The sequence below is a fragment of the Neospora caninum genome, chromosome VIII (assembly GCF_000208865.1).
Source record: "Neospora caninum Liverpool complete genome, chromosome VIII".
Classification (NCBI taxonomy): Eukaryota; Apicomplexa; class Conoidasida; order Eucoccidiorida; family Sarcocystidae; genus Neospora; species Neospora caninum.
In genome coordinates, this window is record NC_018395.1 from 5,378,392 (window position 1) to 5,398,252 (window position 19,861).

A 19,861-nucleotide genomic window follows, 5' to 3' on the forward strand; every position below is an offset into this window, starting at 1 on the left:
CCTCCGCCCCCCCCCCCCCCCGACCGCCGATCTCTCGGCTCCACTCCGCTTTCCGGGCCGGAGAGAAAGCGGGTCTTGCGGCCGAAGCGAAAGTCTGCAAAAAAAAACAGAGTCGATTGCCGTCGCCCTGTAACGGCGGCTTCCCGGGCTCGCCCGGCTCCGATCATTCTGCGTGCGCGCGAGGAAAAAAGGGACGAGACGCGCATATCGCATCTCCGCTCGGGACGCAAGGTCACGGGGCCTTTTCGCCGCTTTTCCCTTCCCCGATTGGCCGGATCGTCACACCGATCCGCACCAACTGGACACCATGGCCCTTCCATTCAGGGCTTGTCTCGCGCGCCACCGTTCCTTGACCCGGACCATCTGCATGCGCACCTCGGAGCTCAAGGCCTCGGGCGGGAGTTCGCGCAGTAGCCACTCTGGGGCCCACTCGACTGCGTCTGCACAGCTCCCACGCCACAAGAGGCGAAACTCGCCTTGGCCGTAACAGCTGCGGTACTGGACCACTCGGTGCACGACTCGGGGCGGAGGGAGTTCCAGACGGGACTCCGAGGGCGCCGGCGCACGCGGCGGAGAGAGCGAAAGAGAGGCCGTGCTAGGAGACAGCGACGAAGCAGGCGACCGCGTCGACCGGCCTCTTTGCTCCGGTCGAGACGGGGAGCGCCTTCGCGGAGAGATGGCGTCGGACTGCGAGGCAGACCGGGCGAGCGACGGAGACGCCACGGACTGAGAACGGTTGTTGTCCACGGGCTCGTCAGGGGACCCGGAGGAGCCAGGCGCGCACCGACGGGGTAGAGTGCCGGAGCACCTCGCAGGACGTTGCGAAGTTGTCCTCGAATGGCGTCTGTTCACGTCGGGAACACCTTCCGTCGACGACTCTGACGTGTCGAGGTACCCTTGCCAAGACGGATCATCAGCTGCCTCGGCCAGGGAGGCTGCGACAAAGGCGTATTCGTCCTGCTGGCTCGCTTCCACTTCTCGGTCTTTCCCGCCTTCCGCGTCCTCTGTCCTGTCGCTCCATTCATGGTCCTCTTCGACGCTGTCTCGTGCTTCGCCGGGGTTCGCGTGGTCCTCCAGTGGACAGAAATCGGCTGGCGCGTCGCGCGCCCCCCCGCCTGCTCTCCCTTCCTCTCGCATCCCTTTTCGCTCTCCGTCCTCCTCTTGGTATTGCGCTTCCTCTGGATCTTCTCCTTGGCCGTCTCGGCCCCTCCTGTCTCTCCGCCCGCGTCTCCTGTCGCCCTGGCTCTCCGCACCCGTCCCCCTGGTCCCCTCACGGCAGGCGTCGCGCCGCAGGTGTCCCCACCGATGGAACTCCTCCCTGCCTAAGACCTCTTCTGACTCCTGCAGCAGCTCCTCTAGACCTTCGAGATGCTCCTGCGGTTCCCAGGTGTCGTCTGCGGGAAGGTAGTCTTTCCACCTGACCTTGTACCGTTTGGTCCCATCGACGAGTCGCCGGACGCCGATGATCCGCTCCACCTCGTACAGCTCGACAACTTCTTGGGCGCCTTCGCCGTTCCATCTTAGACACCAGGCGGGCGCAGACTCCGCCGCAGACGCCCCAGTCGCATCCGCGCTGTCCTCTCCAGCCTCGTCATCCAGGCCGATCTCTCCGCTTTCGTCCGACTCATAGACGTCCTGCTCTCCCTCCGAGTCCAGGCGGCCCGAGCCTACGGCCGTCGAGCCTCTGAGGCCCCGCCGGAAGGGTGCCGACGGGTCCGAAGGCCCCAGGCCCTCTGGGCCGCCTTCGCCCCACGCGGGAGCCCCCACAGCGCCGTGCTGTCCCCGTCTGGTCCCTTCGTTGGCGCCTGAACCGGATAACGGCCGGGGAGTCGGAGACCGGTCCCCTGCCTGGGCCCCCAACGTTTCGAGACGCGGTCGCAGCAGCCCGTTCGAGCTGAGACTCGCGGTGCTCCGCCGCGAACCACTGAGATGACCTTCGTCTGCTTCTCCCCGGCCTCTTCTCACCGGCTCGTCGCCTCCGGCCTGTCCCTCGCTCCGCCGTGCTCTGTCTCCAAGGTCTCCCACACCCACGTGGGCCGCGTCGGAGCCGGCGCACGCGGAGACATCGCCGCTGTCAAAGGAGCGACTGTCGGGCGGCCCCGACTCCTGCCGGCCGAAGGAGAGGGTTGCCGCGGCCTGTGCGCGCCCGAGCGTGAGGGTAGGTGGAGCCAGAACCGAGGTCTCCGATCCGCATCTTTCCCCCGAGGAACTCGCAACGGGCCTTGTGAAGGGCGGGAAGCGAGAAGGCAGGACATCTGCATGCGAGAAAGAAAGGAATTCAGGAGCTGGAAAGGACTCCAGGTCGGCGCCGTGCATGCTCCTCTCTTGAAAGGCGTCCAAAGCCTCTGCGCGCTGTGACGAGTCCTCGTTCGCGTTGAAGACGCCGCCCGCCGCGCCATAGGACACGGCTAGCGACGCAAACGGGGGACACCCTGGACAGGGGCCGTGAGGCATCTCTTCGCGCCCAAGCGCCCCACGCCCTGGCCAGTCCTCGCTTTCAGCCGGATGCGAGTAGCGACGCTCACTCGGACAGACACCCGGGAGCGCGAACTCCGCACTCGAATGGAGAAGCGCGGAGCCTCCAGAACCCGCACGGGCCCCAGCCTGGGTCGGCCAGGTCCGGAGATCCTCGCGCGCGCTCGGCAAAGGCGGCGGGAAGCCGCCGACGACGCACGGCGCGACGGGTGGAGACAGGGACGGTTGGAGGGGCAAAGTGGCTGAAGACTGCAGGGGATGCGAGCGAGCAGGAAACCCGGCGGGAGCTCTTGAAAGACACTCCGCCGCTGGGAGAGAAGGCCCATCCGTTGCATGCGGCGCCCCTCCACCGTTCGCGAGGCGGGTGTCGAAGAAGGGTCCAGCGGAGGCTGAGGGTGGGAGGAACGCGACTGAAGTCTCTAGAGGATGCGACGAACGCTGCAGGTAGGCCGGCAGGGAGTGCGGGGAAAAGGAGGTCAGTGCGCGCCGTGGAGTCGCCGCGAACTGAGAGGCGAAACGCCCGCCGTCGGGGACACTGAGACGACGACTGTGAGGAGACGATGTGCACGGGGCAGTGGGCCCTTCGGCTCGCCTCCCCCCTTCACCCTCTTGGCTAGCCAGCCTTCTCGGGCCTCCTGCCTCCTGAGAAACTGCGGTCGCCCGCGCCGCGTCCCCGGGTGAAACGGGAAGAGGCGGGAGGTGCCCGGGCGCCGCGGCCCACGGGGCCTGTCTCTCTGCGCGCCACATCTCCTGGCTCTCGGCGTCCAGGGGCGCACCCTCATTTAAAAAGCCGGCAGGGCGCCGCATCCGGTCTCCTGGAGCCGGAGCAGCGAGACGCCTCGCGCCAGGCAAGTCCGCAGAGGAGGCGCGCCGCGAAGCGTGACCCAAAAAAGCGCTGTGCACGAGTTCCGGCGCATCGCCGTCTCTCCCCGCCGAAGGCACTGGCTGCGAGACACGCCGGCCGGGCTCTCTCGGCCACCCATCGGGATTCACAGCCGCGCCGTCACCCACGAAGGGCGGCCAACGTGAAGGCGCCGACTGGAGATAACGCCCAGACAGGCCTGTAGCATAGGGAGACAGTCCCGGCGAACAGCCTGAGATGAACTGGGTTGCCGAGGCGTCGGCGTTCGCCGCGATTTGCCCCCGCCGCGACTCTTCGGCATGCGTCGGCTGGCTAGAAAGGCCCTCGGGCGGTCGACGGCCTTCCCCGCCTTCCGCCTGCAGCCGAAAAGATGGCGAAAGCGGGAAATTCGCGGAGCCGTGAGCGGCGCCAGGCAGCGCGGCAAGGGGCTGCGTAAGCCTCTCCTGTCCACAAAGAGGCTGCGATATCGACGAAGGCGGCAGCGTCTCTGGCCCGGTCGAAAGCCCGACTTCCTGCGGGTAGCGGAACGCAGGCCCAGGTGCCCATGGAGCTGCCACGACACCTGCCGGCGCGACTTGTCTCCTTGCAGTGTCGCGTTCAGAGTTTCCAGCACACTCGCCGCCACAGTCAGCCGTTCGCTGGCCACTCACCTGCTCACCTCGCTCTCGGTCTTCGCCCCTCCCGGCGAGATCTACGGATCCGGCAGACCCGGGGTCGGTGCGCCAACTGAAGGCGCCGGTGCCCACCTCCGCGGGTTCTTGGCTCGGAGACCTCCGGGTTACCGCAGGATTTCCAGTAGCCGGGAGGGCCAAATCTCTGTCGTGGATGTTTCCGTCGTGTCTGGAGAAAAACGCGTCTCTTTGAGACCTCGAACCCGCCAGCTCCCACGGGGCTGTGCCGCCCGCCGGCGCCGACACCTCGAGACGCGGTCGGCGAGCTAGCGGAGCTTCGCCTGATAGCTGTCTTTCCGTGCGTCTTCCTGCAGAGCTTTCCGGCAGTTGCACTCGCCGTTCACGGGCGTCCTGAAAAACGCCGCTCGTCCCGCTGGTCCGAAACACCCCCGCAAGTGGAGAAAGACCCAGCCGGGGGTCAGCGGACGACGACGGCGAAGTGTGCTCGAGGCCCATGGGGACGCGGAAAGTGCCGATCTGGGTCCGGGGATTTTCTCGGCCGGTTGCTGGGCGACAGAAAGAAGGCCGGCCTCGAGAAGAGGCCGGAAAAGTAGAGAGGTCTTGCTGAAACACGGCCGGCGAGGAAGCCCGAGACGTAGCGGGGTGTCTGCGGGCTGAAGGCGGAGCCGTCCCGGCGTGTTGAGGCTCCTGTGCGGAGGGCGCCAGAGTGCCTGTCTCTTGAGAGTCTCTTTCATCTCTCTCGAGATGTCTTCGCTCTCGATTGCGCGCTCCGTCACTTCCGCCCTCTGGAGAGGTAAGAGGCCCGACAGTCTGCGTATCGTCAATTCTCACTCGCGGTCGCACCGTGCCCCGGCGACACACCACCATCTCCCTCCCGGCCTCCAAGCGCCCGTCTCCAGGTGTACGTGCACCCGGTGACAAGGCAGGGAGCGGAGAAAGCGCTGGAAGTTCGGGCGGATAGACCGCCGCGGGGGGAAGAGCGGCAGGCGACGCCCCAGGGTGTTGGGGGAAGGGTGCCCGACAGCCTGGAAGTGTAGGACCGTTCGAGACTGGCGAAGAGGAAGACGGAAGGCCCCCACCGGGAAAATAGACCTGAGCAGGATAGGAAGGATACCCCAGGGAGGGGGGTGAGACAGCAGGAGCGAGAAGCGACAGGTCGCGCAGAGACGCGGCGGAGAGGCAGCTGGCATTGAGAGCAGACGCGAACACGGAGGGCAGCGGCTGCAGGACGCACATAACCGGTTGATAGCCACAATCTCTGATCCCCTCTCCCGTTCCAGCAACTCCTGCGGCAGTCTGTGGAGCGAATCTCGGTGGACATTCAGGACTGTCTCTTCCCTCTGCTCTTCCAGTGTCAGCGGGCCGCCCTCTGCCCGGCGGTTGGCCGAGCCTCGTGCATGTCCTGCTATCGCCGGCGTCTCCCGTTGTGTCTGGGGCGGCGTTCCAGTCTGCCTCCCATGGCCTTAAACACTGAAATGCAAAGTCGGCAGCTTCCTCTCTCGGTGCATACCCCGCGTTCTCGTCCTGGCTCCTGTTTTCTGCTCTCACATGGGAGATCGACGGGTGTGCACGAGTCGCCGCCAGTGCGCGGCCCTCTGCTGGGCCCACAGCCGCGTCTCCCGCCGCGGCTCCACGAATCGCGAGATTGTTTCTTGCAGCGAAGCAAACGTCGGATTCTCCCTCTCTCGCGTTCTCGTCTTCCCTGAATCCGTCGCTTGCTGGGAAAGCGAAGGCAGACCACGAGCGCGGTGAAGCCGAGAAGCCACGTGGCGCACTGAGATAGGAACACAGACCCCGTGCCGCTGCCTGCTCAGTCGCAGAGAATCCCCGAACTCGCGCGTTCTCTTCCTCGCCTCTGGGATCAAAAAAGGAAAGAACCCCATGGCAAGATGCCGTGGGAGGCAGACTCGTACATGGCCCCGTCGTACTCACTGGAACTCGGGTGGATTGCTCTGTCTGGTTCAGCTGTACAGGCGCGTGTTTCGCCACGACGCATTGAAGTGCCCACGGCAGCCCACCCGAGAGAAGGGAAGCAGGGAGGATAAAGCCACAGGAAGGTGACGAAAGAGGAGACACTGAAGCGAGTGACCGGAGGCCTGGCACCCCGGCGAGGGGTGAAGGTGGACAAGAAACTGGGACAAAGGCCTCTCCCGCGGCTGCCGGCTCGTCTTGGGAATGTGTGTCGTGCGAAGATAAACGAGGCAGGGCTGGTGAGGGGAGAAGCGACGAGAAAGAAGGCGGCAGCCTCGCGCGTCGGGGACCCTCCATTCTGTCAAGAAGTGAACCGAGCACTGCCGCTGAAGCAGGACAACGAGGACACCCCAACTCTGCTTGTGGGCAATGGGTGCACTAGTCGCGAGCGGCAAGCTGAAAGCGGAGAAGACAAAGCGAACTGCACGAAGTTGCGCGCCGCATTAAAAAGGGGTTCGCTAAGCGGCTGGTCGGAGGAGAACCAAGAGAGTCAACACCCGACGAGAGGCAGGCCATGCCGAAAACGTGGAGACTCAATGCCAAAAACGAAGGCGTGAAAACACTGCGAAACGAAGAAGACGCCGAAGGTGAATCGCTGCACAAAGGGACAATACAGGAAAGCCGACCGGACATACGAACTTCACCTAATCTAGACAGTACGGAAGGAAACAGGCGACGCAACAACAGTGCCGCGTACGGAGGAGCGGCAGCAGACGAACGTTTTCAGGCACACTATTGAGGATTCCCTCAGATTCCATTGAGGAAAAAGGAAGAAACAAGTCTAGTGTTGCGCTCCATGGCCTCGACTACCGGATGTAAGTGCTCCTCGGGCCTCCGAAGATGCAGAGTGACCCAGAAAGTGGAGGCGACGCTACTAAAGAGGCAAGGAAAATCCGAAATCGTGTGGTGTAAGAAGCAGAGAAAAAACGTTTTTCCCACCTTCCCATCTATGTGGGCAGACGAAGTTCCCTCCTCTGTCTGGCAGGATGCCCGCATGGCAGCCAACGCCAGACTCCATGCGTTTTTATTTAAAAGCGCGATATCGCCGAAGGAGAACCTGTGAAAAACTTGATGAGAAGGAAAGCCGGCAACACAGGCGCCTCGCCCCCCACTCTCTAGTTCTGTCTCTGTGTGATAAAAGGGAGCTTCGCTCTTTGTTAGAGAAGAGGAAAAAGAACCAAGGGACACCCTCCGTAGCAAAAGTGAGAAGTGTGAAGAGTGTGATTCGAAACAATGGCAGACGGCAGCGGGTATGGAGAAGCAAGCAAAGATAATACCGTGGAACAGACGAGGAGGAAACAGAAAGCGCACGAAAACTGACCAGATCGGAAAGGCAAGTGTGAACGGCGGAACGCATAGTATTCAGCAGGCCGTGAACGTAGCAGACGACACGGAAAGAATCACAAGCGAAGAGGAAAGAAGTGCGGGAGGTTCCGAGAAACGCTGTGCATCAAGCAGACGCTCCAGGCGAACGGGCCAAAGAGTGAGAGTCACCAACACCCTGGGGTCTTGCTCCTTACATTTCAATTTCGACTAGCAGCCGATTTCATCAGAAATACGAGCTGTGGAACAAAAGTTCCAAATTTTGGGGTTCCAACGGCAGCACAGAACTGGCAAGGACGAAGCGGGCAAGGGTACCGGTGTGAAGACCTGAGCACGAACTCCGATGGCGGAACGGCAGGCAGTGAACGGAAGTCGCACCGCAAGACGGAAATGCACCCGCAATCACGTACGCATCAGATTGCAAGCGATGTGTATGTACACCCCATGGTACGCCTCTTTTTCGAGGCGGGCACGGCAGGAAACTCACGGACTGGACAAATGAGGTTGTTTATGGACGCGAATATACCGAAACGTGAGCATGAGCCGAAACAAGCGGTCGATTCCACTCTCCTCCGTATCTTTTCTCCGCCAAATCCGGGCCGGCAACTGTCGCGTCTCTAGATAGTTGCCCATAACAACGGAGAAAACGTGAAGCCAAAAACGCGGAGAGTCGCTCAGCCGACTTTCGCGAGCAACCTTGTGCAAACTTTCCTGTGTGCAGCAGGCGACGCGGAAGGTACGCCAACTGCCGGGACGCAACTGGTCGACCTCTAAAAACCCACCCTTTTTGTCTTTTTGAGCACTACCCGGAACCACTACATCAGTTTGCGTGGACGGACAGCTTCACAGGTCACGAAATTCGTCCTCCGCACGAAAAGTCTCACGCATCCACTGTTGCAGTTGAAAGCTCTCCGTTAAGAAGTTTGTGCTGGCCCGCCACGTACGAGCTGCATGACTCAATCCGCAAGGCACGGCGTTTTTGCCACCCTGCATGCACAGCAGAATTACGCTGTTAGGAGCAAACTCTTTGCGGGATGTGACGTACTAGGACGCTTGGCCTTCTGGTTTCGTGAATGTCTCCACAACTACGCCAAACCCATTGCCCGGCCGAGCGTTGGTACCTGAGAGTGGTGTGCGTTGGGGGCCAGGCACGCACACAGCGTAGAAGTGAAGTTGTTTGCCGTCCGGTAAGCGGGACGGTGACGTGACGCTTTCGTTAGCAAAGAGTGTAGAGAGGTGACAGATTTTTCGCCAGGAGGCTAGACAAAGGCAACGTATTTGAAGGGTCTTCTGGAAAAGTGGCTGAGGAAAGGCATGAAAGGACGTCACTGTCACTTTGCCGACACGGCGGTACAACGCCAGAGGTAAACGAGCGCTCAGAGCCAGCGCTGCCAAAGGATCACTTTTCGGCTGAACAAGGAGGTACAGTTACGTGTTGCGGTTGATTGCTACTCTCTTCTCACATGGAAAAAAGGTATTTTTGCAGGTTTCTCTTGGGTTTGGCATTCAAAGCGAGTCGTTAGCAGGGGTGAACTTGAGGCCGTACGATAACGGAACGTTTTTATCGCGGCAGGTGCTGCTGTCTGTACACCCTTCAACGCCTTCCTCAATCCGTTACCAACTGCGCTCAAACTAAAATTCTCGAGCGTTTTTACAGTGGCAATGTCGGGTTTCCGTGTTTGTTTCCTTTTCTAACTGCTACCAGATGACTTTTGCTTTTCATTCCTCAACGAGCAAGTCTCGCGTGGCATGGAACCGGGGGGGGGAGGGGGGGGTTTTCACAGGTTTCACATCCGAACAGCCGACTCCTCCACACCACATTGAGAGAGCCATAAAAGTGGATTGCTTTTTCTTCTCGCTGCCACTTTTCCCTGGCCACCCTCGGTTTTGCATGGGCAAGCGTACCGAGGCACCCCCAGCACTTCGACGACGGACCTCACTTTTGACGCCTCTAGAGCCTGGATACAACAGAAAAGGGGGAATTGCTGGACGGCGGGATTCAGCGTTTTGTGACAGGATGTGTCGTTGCGTGTTCTCGGTTACTTTGCCGGGGTACACGCAACAGCAGCGATACCGGTTGCCTCGTGCGTCGGCAACGGCAGAGAAGTCGCCCGTCTGAGGGGAGATGTCTGCGGCATGCCTGCCGGAAGTAATCGCCCGTTTTCTGTCGTTTGAAAAGACAAGGAAGCCGTCGATTTCAGCGTGTTTTCCGACAATCTCTTTGTCCCGATTCTTCCACCTCTGTTATCGTGTCCCCGTGCACACCGCCTCCTCTTCTTCGACGCTCGCTTGTTCGTCCCCTTTCCCCGCCTAGCAACCTCTGCCCCCGTGCACCGTATGGGTGCACACCCACGAAAGGAGTAGCCCCTATAGGCGCCGCCTTCTTCGTCAATGCTTGCAACCGCAAGAGCTGTTGACGTCTCCTGCGGTTTTCCCGTATTCGCCCTCCGTAACTGGGGATGACGGGCTAGCTTGCTCGTGCTCCGCGCCGCCTGCGTCTCTCCGGTGGTCCTCGCAGGGGACGGGTGTGCCTGGAGACACAATGTCTTCATTTGTCTCTCCTTCGCCTCTCACTCAGGAGCCCCCAAACCTGTCGGGGCCTCAGCGTGAGCTCAGTGCAACGCTCGAGGTGTCGTCTTCCGACGTATCCTCGCGCCGTGGCGTTGATCCCAGTCTGCTGGAGGACACAGACAGCCGGTCAAGAAGCGGAGACGACGGCGCGGTGCCTTTGTCGTGGCGATCGCTCGGCTCTTGTGAACCAGGAGCTCCGCGCGATGAAAAAACGAAGCATGCAAAGAAACCGGGGGCCCCGCTCGGCGCAGAACTCCTGCTGATTGCCGCCTTCAGTGCCTGTGGAACACTCGTTCGCCAGGGCTTCCTTTTGTTCACGAAGTATACTCCGGGGTGGAACCTTTCTCCTCTCCCGTTGTTTGACGCGCTGTGGCCGAACTGCGTCGGTAGCATCCTGTCTTCTCTCTTTCTTCCTCTTCCCAAGCTGCTGGAGACCACCGGCGAGAGAAGAAGGCGAGGCAAAAGAAGGAGGACGAAGCGCCACAGAGAGGAACGGGAAAGAAGGCGCGAGTTCCGTGGAGCTGGGGGGAGGGAGATGGCAGGGAGGAGCGAGACGGCGGTGAACGAGGCGAAAGGCCAGACTGTCTCCCCTCTTGCCTCCCGTCTTGCATCCTCTTCCAACCACGGGACAGAGATCCACATGGTCGGCAACGGTCTCGTAGACTCCCAGCCTCTCGCGCGTGTGGAAGGTGCGGACCAACGCGTGGATGGCCTCCCTCGTTTTCCATCTCTCGCTCGCCCTCCTCTCCACGCGCCTCTGTCACTGTCCCGTGGACATAAGGAGCTGGACAAGGCAGAGGAACAGACACACACCCTCCTCTTTCCGCTCCTGGCCGCTCTTCCGGTGGCGCTGTCGAAAGGGTTCTGTGCAAGTCTCACGACGTTCAGTTCCTGGATCCTCGCGCTTCTTCATGCTCTCTGCGACGATCCCGACTTGACGCCCGCGGCGCTTCCCCCCTCGCCTTATACTCGGGCCAACCGCCTCATCTGGGCGGCCATTTTCGGCATCTCAGCGCCCATGTTTGCCTTCCGCCTCGGCACAGATGCAGGTGTCCTTCTTCAGCGCCTGGTTCTTCGTAAACGCCCGAGACTCTGGACGTTTTCAGATACTTTGCGGGCGAGCAGGGAGGCGCCGGCGGAGGCGAAGCACAGGCGTCGGAGGGGAGCGAAATGCGAACTCGAGTGGCGCGGGTCTAGAAGGCACGAACGGAAAGGAAGCGCGGAGTCGCAGATGTTCTGTCCAGAGCAGCGAAGAGTCCAAGACGGAGAAGAGGGGCACGAGCCGCGTCGGAACGAGTCAGCGGGTGACCAAGGACTGCGGTTGGACACGCCCGACAGTCGGGGGAACAGCGGCGCATTTGGAAACGAGGTTTTCGAAGAATCCCCTAGAGACAAAGGAAATGACGTTCGCAGAGAGCAAGCGCCTTCTGCCTGTGGGCCAGTTCCCACGAGTGTTTTGATGCGTGATGCTAGGACGGGCGTCGACAAGCCGGCAAACGGCACGGGCACCGCCAGGTTCCGCCCCGGCGCTTTCCGCGTCGAGGGTCAGTCACCGGGAAATGCGTATTCTGTGCACAGTCAGAAGGCAGAAGAGAAGGGAAGTCCCTGTGAAGGCGCGGAATTCGTTGGCGTAGCAAGCACGGTGTCGCTCCGCGATGGTAAGGAGCACGGAAGGGGCTGTGAATGCGGCGGGAGGCCCCAGAAGAAGGGACACGAGGGAAGAGGGCGGATCCTGGAAACGCGGACAACGGGCTGGGCGCAGAGAGCGTGGGACTGTTTTGCGGGGTCCAGCGCGGGAGAAAGAAAAGCCACGTTCGTCGCGGCTCTTCTGGCAGCTGCGGTGTATGCCCTCTTTGGGTGTCTAGCGAGATACGACACGGACGCGACGCGAAAGAGTATTCTCTGGTGAGTGGAGAGGCGGGGAAGCGCGCGAACGCAGTTTTTCGGAGAGGGAAACGACCGAAACAGAACCTGGAGGTTGGCGGACCCAAAGGAAGGGATCCCCTCAGCCTTCAACGAAATCCGAACAAATGAGTCGGATCCGTCGGTGTCCAAAGAACGCGCGACCGGTGCTGCGGCGATGCCCGACGGCATGCAGCTCGTCTGGGCTTCTCTGGTGCTTCCGCTGTGTACATACGCAAGGCTGACCTGTTCCCCGCGAATCTCTGCCGGCGTGCTCCCACTGGAACAGAGTACACGAGAGCGCAGGAGACACCAAGTAGAGTCACTTGTAGCTGAAAAGAGGGGCCGTGGTGCAGTGTTGCACACATGCGTATATATGTGTGTGTGCGGAGGGACAAGACGGGTTTTTTCGTCTCGCCGCATGTCCCCCGTAAACGCAGTGAGCGTTTTTGGTGGAACCGGAGAGCAAGTTTCGCGTGTTTTCCGCTGCATACCGCATCCTGCAACTCGCGACTTCTGTCCCTGTGCGTTTTTCTGGACTTCTGCCGTCAGGTACCCTCCCTTGTTGTCCTTCGTCGGTGCGTGGCTCCGATACACGCTCTCTGCTCAGCTCGACGTGTACACCCCGTACTTCCCCATGGGAACCTTCCTCAGCAACGTCCTCGCTTCTGTCCTGGTCGGTTGTGTTGAAATTCTGTTGCACAGAGAATACAGGGAGTGTCGACGTTCGACTCGGTTGCAGCCTGCCAAGTGTACAGATACCCCGTACTTCCTGATCGAAGCTGCGGCCTACGGAATCTGTAGCAGTCTCAGTACGATGTCAACTTTCATTGCGGAGTTGTCCATCCTTCCTACTCGTTACGCGTACAGATATGGTCTCCTTACTGTCCTGTTTGCCTTTGGCTGTGCCATCTTGGTGTACGCTCCGCTGAGATGAAGGCGTACACTCCCGTTATGACGAGTTAGCGTGGTCTCCGAACTCGCGTATTCTCCAGTCGCTTTCCAAATGCACGCGGCCGCGTGTGACGCTTCCCCAGGTGTGCCAATAACCGCCGTTCTGTGAAAAGCAGACGATTCTGTTCAAGGCGTGCGCACTTTTTTGGGACGTTTTTTGTCGTATGCGGAACAAGGCAGCTGTGGCGAGGAGCCTCCGCAGTGGTAATCTCTGTAAGCGCCGCTCCATTTCGGCGAAAAAATCTGTTTGGTGTGACGGACCCACACAGTGGACGAAACGCGTTTTTTTGTCACCATACCGAAATAAACTGGAGCAAAGGGTACTTCTGCCCTAGGCACCGGACTCGGAACCGCGGGGTAAAGGGACCGAGTGTGGCAGGAGCCGGTGGTTTTTGTCCATCGGCGCCACCGCAGAAATCAATCTTTTTGAAACGCGTAGAGTCTACGCTCCGAAGGTTTGTGCTCGAAGCAGAATGCCGTTCGCAGCAGAATTGCGAGGGTGTCCCGCTGTCTACGTCAAAAAGCACGAAAGATGCACGTATCTGTCCCATCAGTCGGTCGTCTTCGATCAACGATCTGCAGCGACCGCGGCACGCCGAGCGTTCGACGTTTTTTCACAACGGATACGAGGCAAAAAAGTAGAACTGTTGATCCTCGACCTACGCTTCGAGTGCACAACGCGTGTGTCACTTTCGATGCCTTCACTGATTCAGCAGCCTCAAAGCACAGGGCCCGTTGGCTTCGATGGCTTTCTGTTGCTCCGTGGCTTCGATGGCTTTTTGCTGCTCCGTGATTTCAGAGCCTTTTTACCATTATTGCTAGTGCGCGGGTCACAGGTAAAACGCCTCTCGTGGTTCACGAAACGAGAGACACGGAAACGTGCGCAAAAGGTGTCGCCTTTGCATTTCTGTCGTACTTGTGGAGGGCGGCTGTCAACGCGGGTTGCTCACGAGACAGAAACACTCTGGAGATAAAGTCTCAGTAGAATACCCATACAGGACATTTGGCTAGAGTTGATGAGCCGAAACACCGACAGTTTATTACACAGACACAAATAATATATATATATATATATATATATATATATATATGTATATATAAAATAAAGATGCATGTGCATGTAGATGCTGGCAGTTTGCGGGTTGATATTCGCAGGTAAATAGATTTTTACCGGTAGGATGGTTCGCGCAAGTCAGGACTGCAGGAGCGGTTTTGGCGAGTGGTTCGAGGCTCAACAGGTATCACTGGAAAAAGGTTTAAACCCATCTGAGTTCGAACCTGGGAAAGGAGTGAGAGCGCCCGAAGAGGCATCTTTTCTCGGCACATCGATGGCGCTGCGCATGCAAACTCAAGGAATAGCAATTCTACTGATTTGAATGAATCCTCATCTCTACGCGTTTTGTCCTCCTTGATCTCTCCGTGTTTCACAACCATCATTGGCAGTCTGTCGCGGTGTTTTTGTTGCTTTGCGATTTCTGGTCCTTGCGGCGAGGCTTTCGTCCGCATGCACCCAGTTGCCAAGGAGACAGTCGAACTCTCAAAGCAGATTACGCTTTGCGTTCGTCCCAACTGTCTTGTCGTCTTCCGTTCCTTTTCCCTTCAGACCTTAACCTCTGTCCCTCTAGATTTCCGCAGAAATCACCCCCGAAGAGCCACAACGTCTCTCGCCTCTCTGTGTTGCTTCTGAATCAACGATTTTTCCGGGGAAAAAGGGGGTTCCGCCGCGGTTTCCCCTGCTTTCCAACCTGCATTGTTCTTCATCGCTAGTCGTTTCTCCTCTCCACCTTCGCACAGCTTCCGCGTTTCCCCGCGTTCGTTTGTCGCCAACTGCGCCCAACTGCCCGGTCATTCCCCCTTCCTCTTTTTCCCCGGCTAGCCACCGCGTTCCACGCGTGCCTTCGTGTGCGAGTTTTCCTTTTCTCTTCCACCTTGGTCTTGGTTCCTCAGGCGACCTCCCATGTTTTCTGCGCGCCCTCGAGTGTCTTTTTGTCGCGATGACGGCGCTCGACCGGCTCGTGGATCTCCACCAGAAGCTGTTGAAGTACGAACATGCAGCGGAGACTGAAGAGCTGGAGAGTGCCCTCAAGTCTCTCTCGCTCTCAGAGTTAGAGGCGCAAGGCGTGGTTCTTCCCCGCCTCGTGGTTCACCAGGTGCGGAGTGGGCTCTACTCCCGCACGCTTGTCGACTTCTGCACGCGGCGCGCCTCGCAAGCTTTCCAGGAGCGCCAGAAAAAGGCTGGTCCTGCCGACGCTGAAGATGGCGCCGCGTCGGATGCGTCTCTTCTTCCTCCCCAGCACCGCTTCACGCCCGGAGACATCGTGGGTCTTTTCGACGAAGTGCATGCGCTGCAGGCGGCTGGAAGCAAGGGCGCTCTCGCCTCGGGGGTTGTGCACAAGGTTCGTGCGCAGGTCATTTCCATCGCCTTCGAAGACGACGACTGGGTGAGCAGTTCTGACAAGGCAAACCGTGGGGCGAGTGGCGGAAAGGGAAGAGAAGACGAAGGCCGCAGCAGCTTCCACCTCGCCCTCATCTCCAGCAGCGTGACGATCGAGCGGCAGCTGAAAGCTCTCGACCGCCTCAAGAACTACGCGCCGAACGGGCCTGCCCAGACGCTGCTCAATCTCTGCTTCGGCTTTCAACAGCCCCAGCCGCTGGCTCCCGCGCCTCAGCAAGACACGGGCGCTTCCGACCCCGCAGCCGGGTCGTCAGAATGTGCAGACGGCCTCCAAACGAGCGACTTCGCCGCTGGCTCTCATTCTCTCCCTTCTGTGTCTCTCGATCTATCGCGATGTGGCGACTTCCCGTGGTTCTGCCCCACGCTGACTGTCTCCCAGAAGCGCGCAGTCCTGCTGGGCCTTCGCTCGCGGGACCTCGCCCTCATTCATGGCCCGCCCGGCACAGGCAAGTCGACCGCGCTCTTGGAGCTTCTGTTGCAGCTGGCGAGTCGCGGCTGCCGCGTCCTCGCATGCGCGCCGAGCAACGTGGCCGTGGACAACCTTCTCGAGCGAATCGCCGCTTTCGCCGAGCCGAGCGCAACGCCATCAGCCTCGGGGGCGGCGCTGCGCCTCGCTTCGAGGCTAAGAAAGTGCGTGCGCCTTGGGCACCCCGCCCGCGTCGACGAAAACTTGGCGCGGTTCTGCCTGGAGAGTCAGCTGCAGAGGAGCGAAGGCGCGGCGTTGTCGCGTGAGATTCGGCGAGAACTGGACCTCAATTTAGAGATGTTGAAGGACCGCAAGAAGCTGGAGAGGCACGTGGAGCGCAGACGCGTCGAAACGGCGGGCGAGGCGAGTGCGAACGACGATGGCGCGCGCCCCGGCGCCTCGCGGAGTGCGTGGAGTCTGGCGAAGCGCGAACTGCGAGAAGAGATCCGGACCTTGAGGAAAGAACTGCGGGCCTTCGAGCGAAAAGCAGTCGAGGAAGTCTTGGAGCAGTGCCCCATCGTCTTCGCGACCTGCGCCGGCGCAGACGACGAGACTCTCCGACAGTTCTTCGGAAACGGGGACACAAGTGCTAGCCAGCCTGGTCGGAATGGGTTCGACGTCGTTGTCATCGACGAAGCTGCTCAGGCAAGTTCAGGCTTTTTTTCCCTCACCTCCCCTCTTCCCTTCCCCGTCGTGTGTGCGGTCCTTTCCGATCGCGTCGCTCCTGTGCGCGTGGTGTCCCGCGGTCTTTGGGCCACCACCCAGACGCTTCTTTGCGTCCTCTCGGTCGCGCGTCGCTTCTTCGAACATTCTTCGTCTCCGCTGGCTTCACGCGGCGCACGCGCTTGCCTTTGATCTGTGTTTGTTCAGGCTCTGGAAGCAGTCTGCTGGATTCCCTTGCTGTACGGACACCGGGCCGTCCTGGCGGGCGATCACTGTCAGCTCGCCCCCACGATCAAGAGCCGCGCGGCGGAGCGGGGCGGCCTGGGCATCACGCTCTTTGAGCGGCAAATGCAGGCGGCCCACGGGTCTCGCATCTCGCAGCTGCTCGACACACAGTTCCGCATGCACCGCACCATCATGGACTGGAGCAACGAACAGTTCTACAAGGGGGAGCTTCGGGCGGACGAGTCCGTCGCTTCGCGGCTCCTCGAGGACAAGTATCCCCGGCTGAGAGACGAGACCTCGGGAAAGCGACCACCCGAAGGGGAAGTCCCGAGCGCTTCCGTCGCGCCCCCGTTCCTCTGGATTGACACGGCCGGTGTCTCCTGGCTCGAGGAAGACGGCCAAGAGGACCCGAGCCTGCTGCGGAACGGTCCGGTCTCCGCCCGCGTGCATGCGTCGAAAAGCAACCGGGGCGAGGCGGCGCTCCTCGTGAAGCGCCTGCAGGAGCTCGTGTGGAACTTTGGCGTGGACGCGGAAGACATTTGCGTCATCACGCCCTACCGGCAACAGGTACAGGTTCTGCGGCAGTTCTTGCGCGAGGCCGCAGACGCGGAGCCTTCACCTGCGTCTGTGGCGGGGGCCAGGGGCGAAGAAGCTGAACGCGAGACGCGCCGACTGCGGCAGAGCTTCGCGCGAATCCCCGTCAACACAGTGGACGGCTTCCAGGGGAAAGAAGGCGAAGTTGTCGCCATTTCGCTGGTGCGCAGCAATCCGCGCCACGAAGTCGGCTTCCTCAAAGACGTGCGCAGACTGAACGTCGCGGTGACGCGCGCAAAACGTCACCTCCTCATTGTCGGCGACTCCGAGACGATCGGCGGCCAGGAGGAAGGAGACGCGAGTGAGCCGGAAGCGCCCGACGCGGACCTCCGGACGGAGGAGACACCTGGCCCGGCCGAGGGCGCGCCCCGCTCGAGACGCTCGGCGAGAGAGATCCTGCGGTCGCTGTTTCAATATGCGAGTGAAAAGGGCGAGATTCGGAGCGCGCTCGAGTTCATTGATATCTCCCAAGTCCCCGGCGCCACAGAGCGAAAACCGAAACAGGCGCGCGAGACGCCGTCGTCGGCCGCAGAAAGAAAAACAGCCGCGAGGACGGACCGCTCCGGGTGGGCGGCTTCAAGCTCGGGACTCGACCCCGCGAAGCCGGGGAAAGGCATGAGCCGGGCGGCAGCTAAGAAGAAGAAACACGAGCGGAAACTGAAACTAAGGGGGACCGCAGAGGCGGCAGAGGCCAGCGGGGATGGTGGCGAAGGCCCGAGCCGCCAACGTGGGGTCGGAGACGGCCGCGCAGGGTCGTCGGGGGACTCTGGAGAGGCGCATTCTCTGGAAGCGAAGTACCGAAGCATCCTGGTTCAGTTTGTGCAGCGGGCGGAACAGACGGCCCGTCAGTCGCCTGGAGCATCTCCCTCCTACACGTTTCCTTCCTCGTTGACTGCTTACGAACGCAAAATTGTGCACGCACTCGCGGTCGAGTTAGGCCTTTCTCACGTGTCTTTGGGGACCGGTGAAGAGAGGCAGGTCGTCGTCAGCGTCCGGCAGCGAAGGGGCGGGGTGCCGGGAACGGCGCAGGCTCGGCACGAGGAGACGAAGGCAGAGGCAGCGGACGCGGAAGGGTGGCGCGAGAGTCCGAGGAGCGGCAGCGAAGGCGAGGCTGCCAGCGTGCGAGAGAGTGAGCGGGGGCGGTGCGGAGATGGAAGAGAGGAGGGTGGACACGCAGAGGGACCGCTCGAGAAGACGTCGGGACGGCCGCAAGCTTCGCTAGGGAAGAAGAAGAAAGGAGAGGAGGCAGCAAGGCCCGAGAAAGGCAGCGAAGACGATTTCGACGCACTGCTGGAGAGTCTGTCGAAGGAAGACTGGACTTGCGGCTTCTCGCGGTGTCAAGCGTCGACGAAAGTCTTGGGTCGCACATGCCCGTTCTGCCGAAAACGTTTCTGCTTCTCTCACTCGATGCCGGAGATTCACGGCTGCGGCGACGCCGCATCGGCTGGCGCGCGAAAGAGCTTCAGGGAATCCGTGGCGCGCGAGCGAAGACGAGAGGAAGAGAAACGGTCGGGAAGCGGCCTCGCCAGCGGCGCGAACTCCATCTTTCTTGGCAAGTCCTATGCAGGCAACGCCTGGGCCCAGTCGCAGGCTCAGCAGAAACTCCGGGACAAGATCGAGCAGGAGAAAAAGAAGAGAACAGCCAAGAAAAAGGAGGAAGGAAGGAAGTGAGCGCGATCGAGACAGGGAACGAGGGAAAAAAGAGTGAGAGACGGCCCGGAAACCGAGGTGGGCGCCGCCGCAGGCGCCGCACGGTGTGTGTGTGTGTGTGTTTTTGTGTCGGTTTCGAGTGCTTGCGTGGTGGAGAGAAACGGAAAGGTCTGAAGGTGGACAGGCACTGTGAGGAAACGAAGAGGGAAGACAGACGGGAGAGCTCACAAGAGGGCTACGGAGACCGGAAGGGAAGATCCGGGATCGAGAGCCCCGGGGACAAGACAAACAACAGAGGCGACGCAGCTGAGAAGTAAAAATGTAGGCAGTCTCCAGAGAAACAGAGGCGTGGAAGGAAGTCGAAATTCTGAAAAGTAAAGACCTGTACTGCCGGATGGAGGAAGGGCCGTGGGATGAGGGAAACGGACACGTGTTGATGCAGTGCACGTTTTGCCCCTCTGAGACGTATGTTGGCTTCGAAAGCCTAGACTGTAGATACTGTGGAAAAGGAAACGTTCTCACTCCAGCGCCGCAGAACCTGAGGATTCCCGTAGCTGGTCAAAAATCGGGTGCACGATAACAAAAGGCTCACCAGGCAGCACGGCTTTTCAATCGCGTTTTCCTGAAAAAGGGTGCCTGTGAGGCGCCGACAAAATGCGGTGAGACCTCAGAACTCTCAGGCCGGGACGGCGCGCGGTAGGGCGGTCGTTCGGGCTGTGTTTTTTGCTTCACCGAAGTCCCCTCTAGATTGTGACAGGCTGAGGCAGGCGCACGGGTCTCAGCAGCTCGCAAATGTGCACAAGACTGCAGTGGTGTTTTAACGGTCGTTTGGCTGTGGGCCAACCGCACTGAATTGCTAGCTACGGTAGTGCTTATGGACTCCGTTAGGATACTTCGGTGGGAATTCACCTCCCGCGGCAGTCGCCAGCGCCCAGAAACAGAGTCAGCTGAAAGGTTCTTTCCTGAGGCGCCGCCAGGTGGCTGCACACAATCTCGTTTTTCCGCAAGGACGCAAGGCAGTCGAGTGAACTTCATTTCGTCTTCCGCTGCTGACGACGCGAAGCAGGAAGGCGGGCATGAGACGTGTGTCAGTTCCACAATCTCTTTGGCGCTGCACA

General features: G+C 60.4%; 3 protein-coding genes across 3 annotated transcripts; 2 read left to right on the forward strand and 1 right to left on the reverse strand.

The window, feature by feature from the left end:
• Positions 1-279: 279 nt before the first annotated feature.
• NCLIV_0367 (chromatin organization modifier domain-containing protein) lies at positions 280-6,698 on the reverse strand (the record flags this gene model as incomplete). The annotated part of the gene is made up of 2 exons (XM_003883878.1): positions 280-5,687; positions 6,638-6,698. The coding sequence occupies 2 exons, from the start codon at positions 6,696-6,698 to the stop codon at positions 280-282; spliced, it is 5,469 nt and encodes a 1,822-aa protein (XP_003883927.1).
• Positions 6,699-9,805: 3,107 nt separating this feature from the next.
• NCLIV_036780 (conserved hypothetical protein) lies at positions 9,806-12,673 on the forward strand (the record flags this gene model as incomplete). The annotated part of the gene is made up of 2 exons (XM_003883879.1): positions 9,806-11,739; positions 12,289-12,673. The coding sequence occupies 2 exons, from the start codon at positions 9,806-9,808 to the stop codon at positions 12,671-12,673; spliced, it is 2,319 nt and encodes a 772-aa protein (XP_003883928.1).
• A 2,011-nt stretch (positions 12,674-14,684) lies between these two features.
• On the forward strand, positions 14,685-18,764 carry NCLIV_036790 (putative DNA-binding protein; the record flags this gene model as incomplete). The annotated part of the gene is made up of 2 exons (XM_003883880.1): positions 14,685-16,337; positions 16,482-18,764. The coding sequence occupies 2 exons, from the start codon at positions 14,685-14,687 to the stop codon at positions 18,762-18,764; spliced, it is 3,936 nt and encodes a 1,311-aa protein (XP_003883929.1).
• Positions 18,765-19,861: the final 1,097 nt, after the last annotated feature.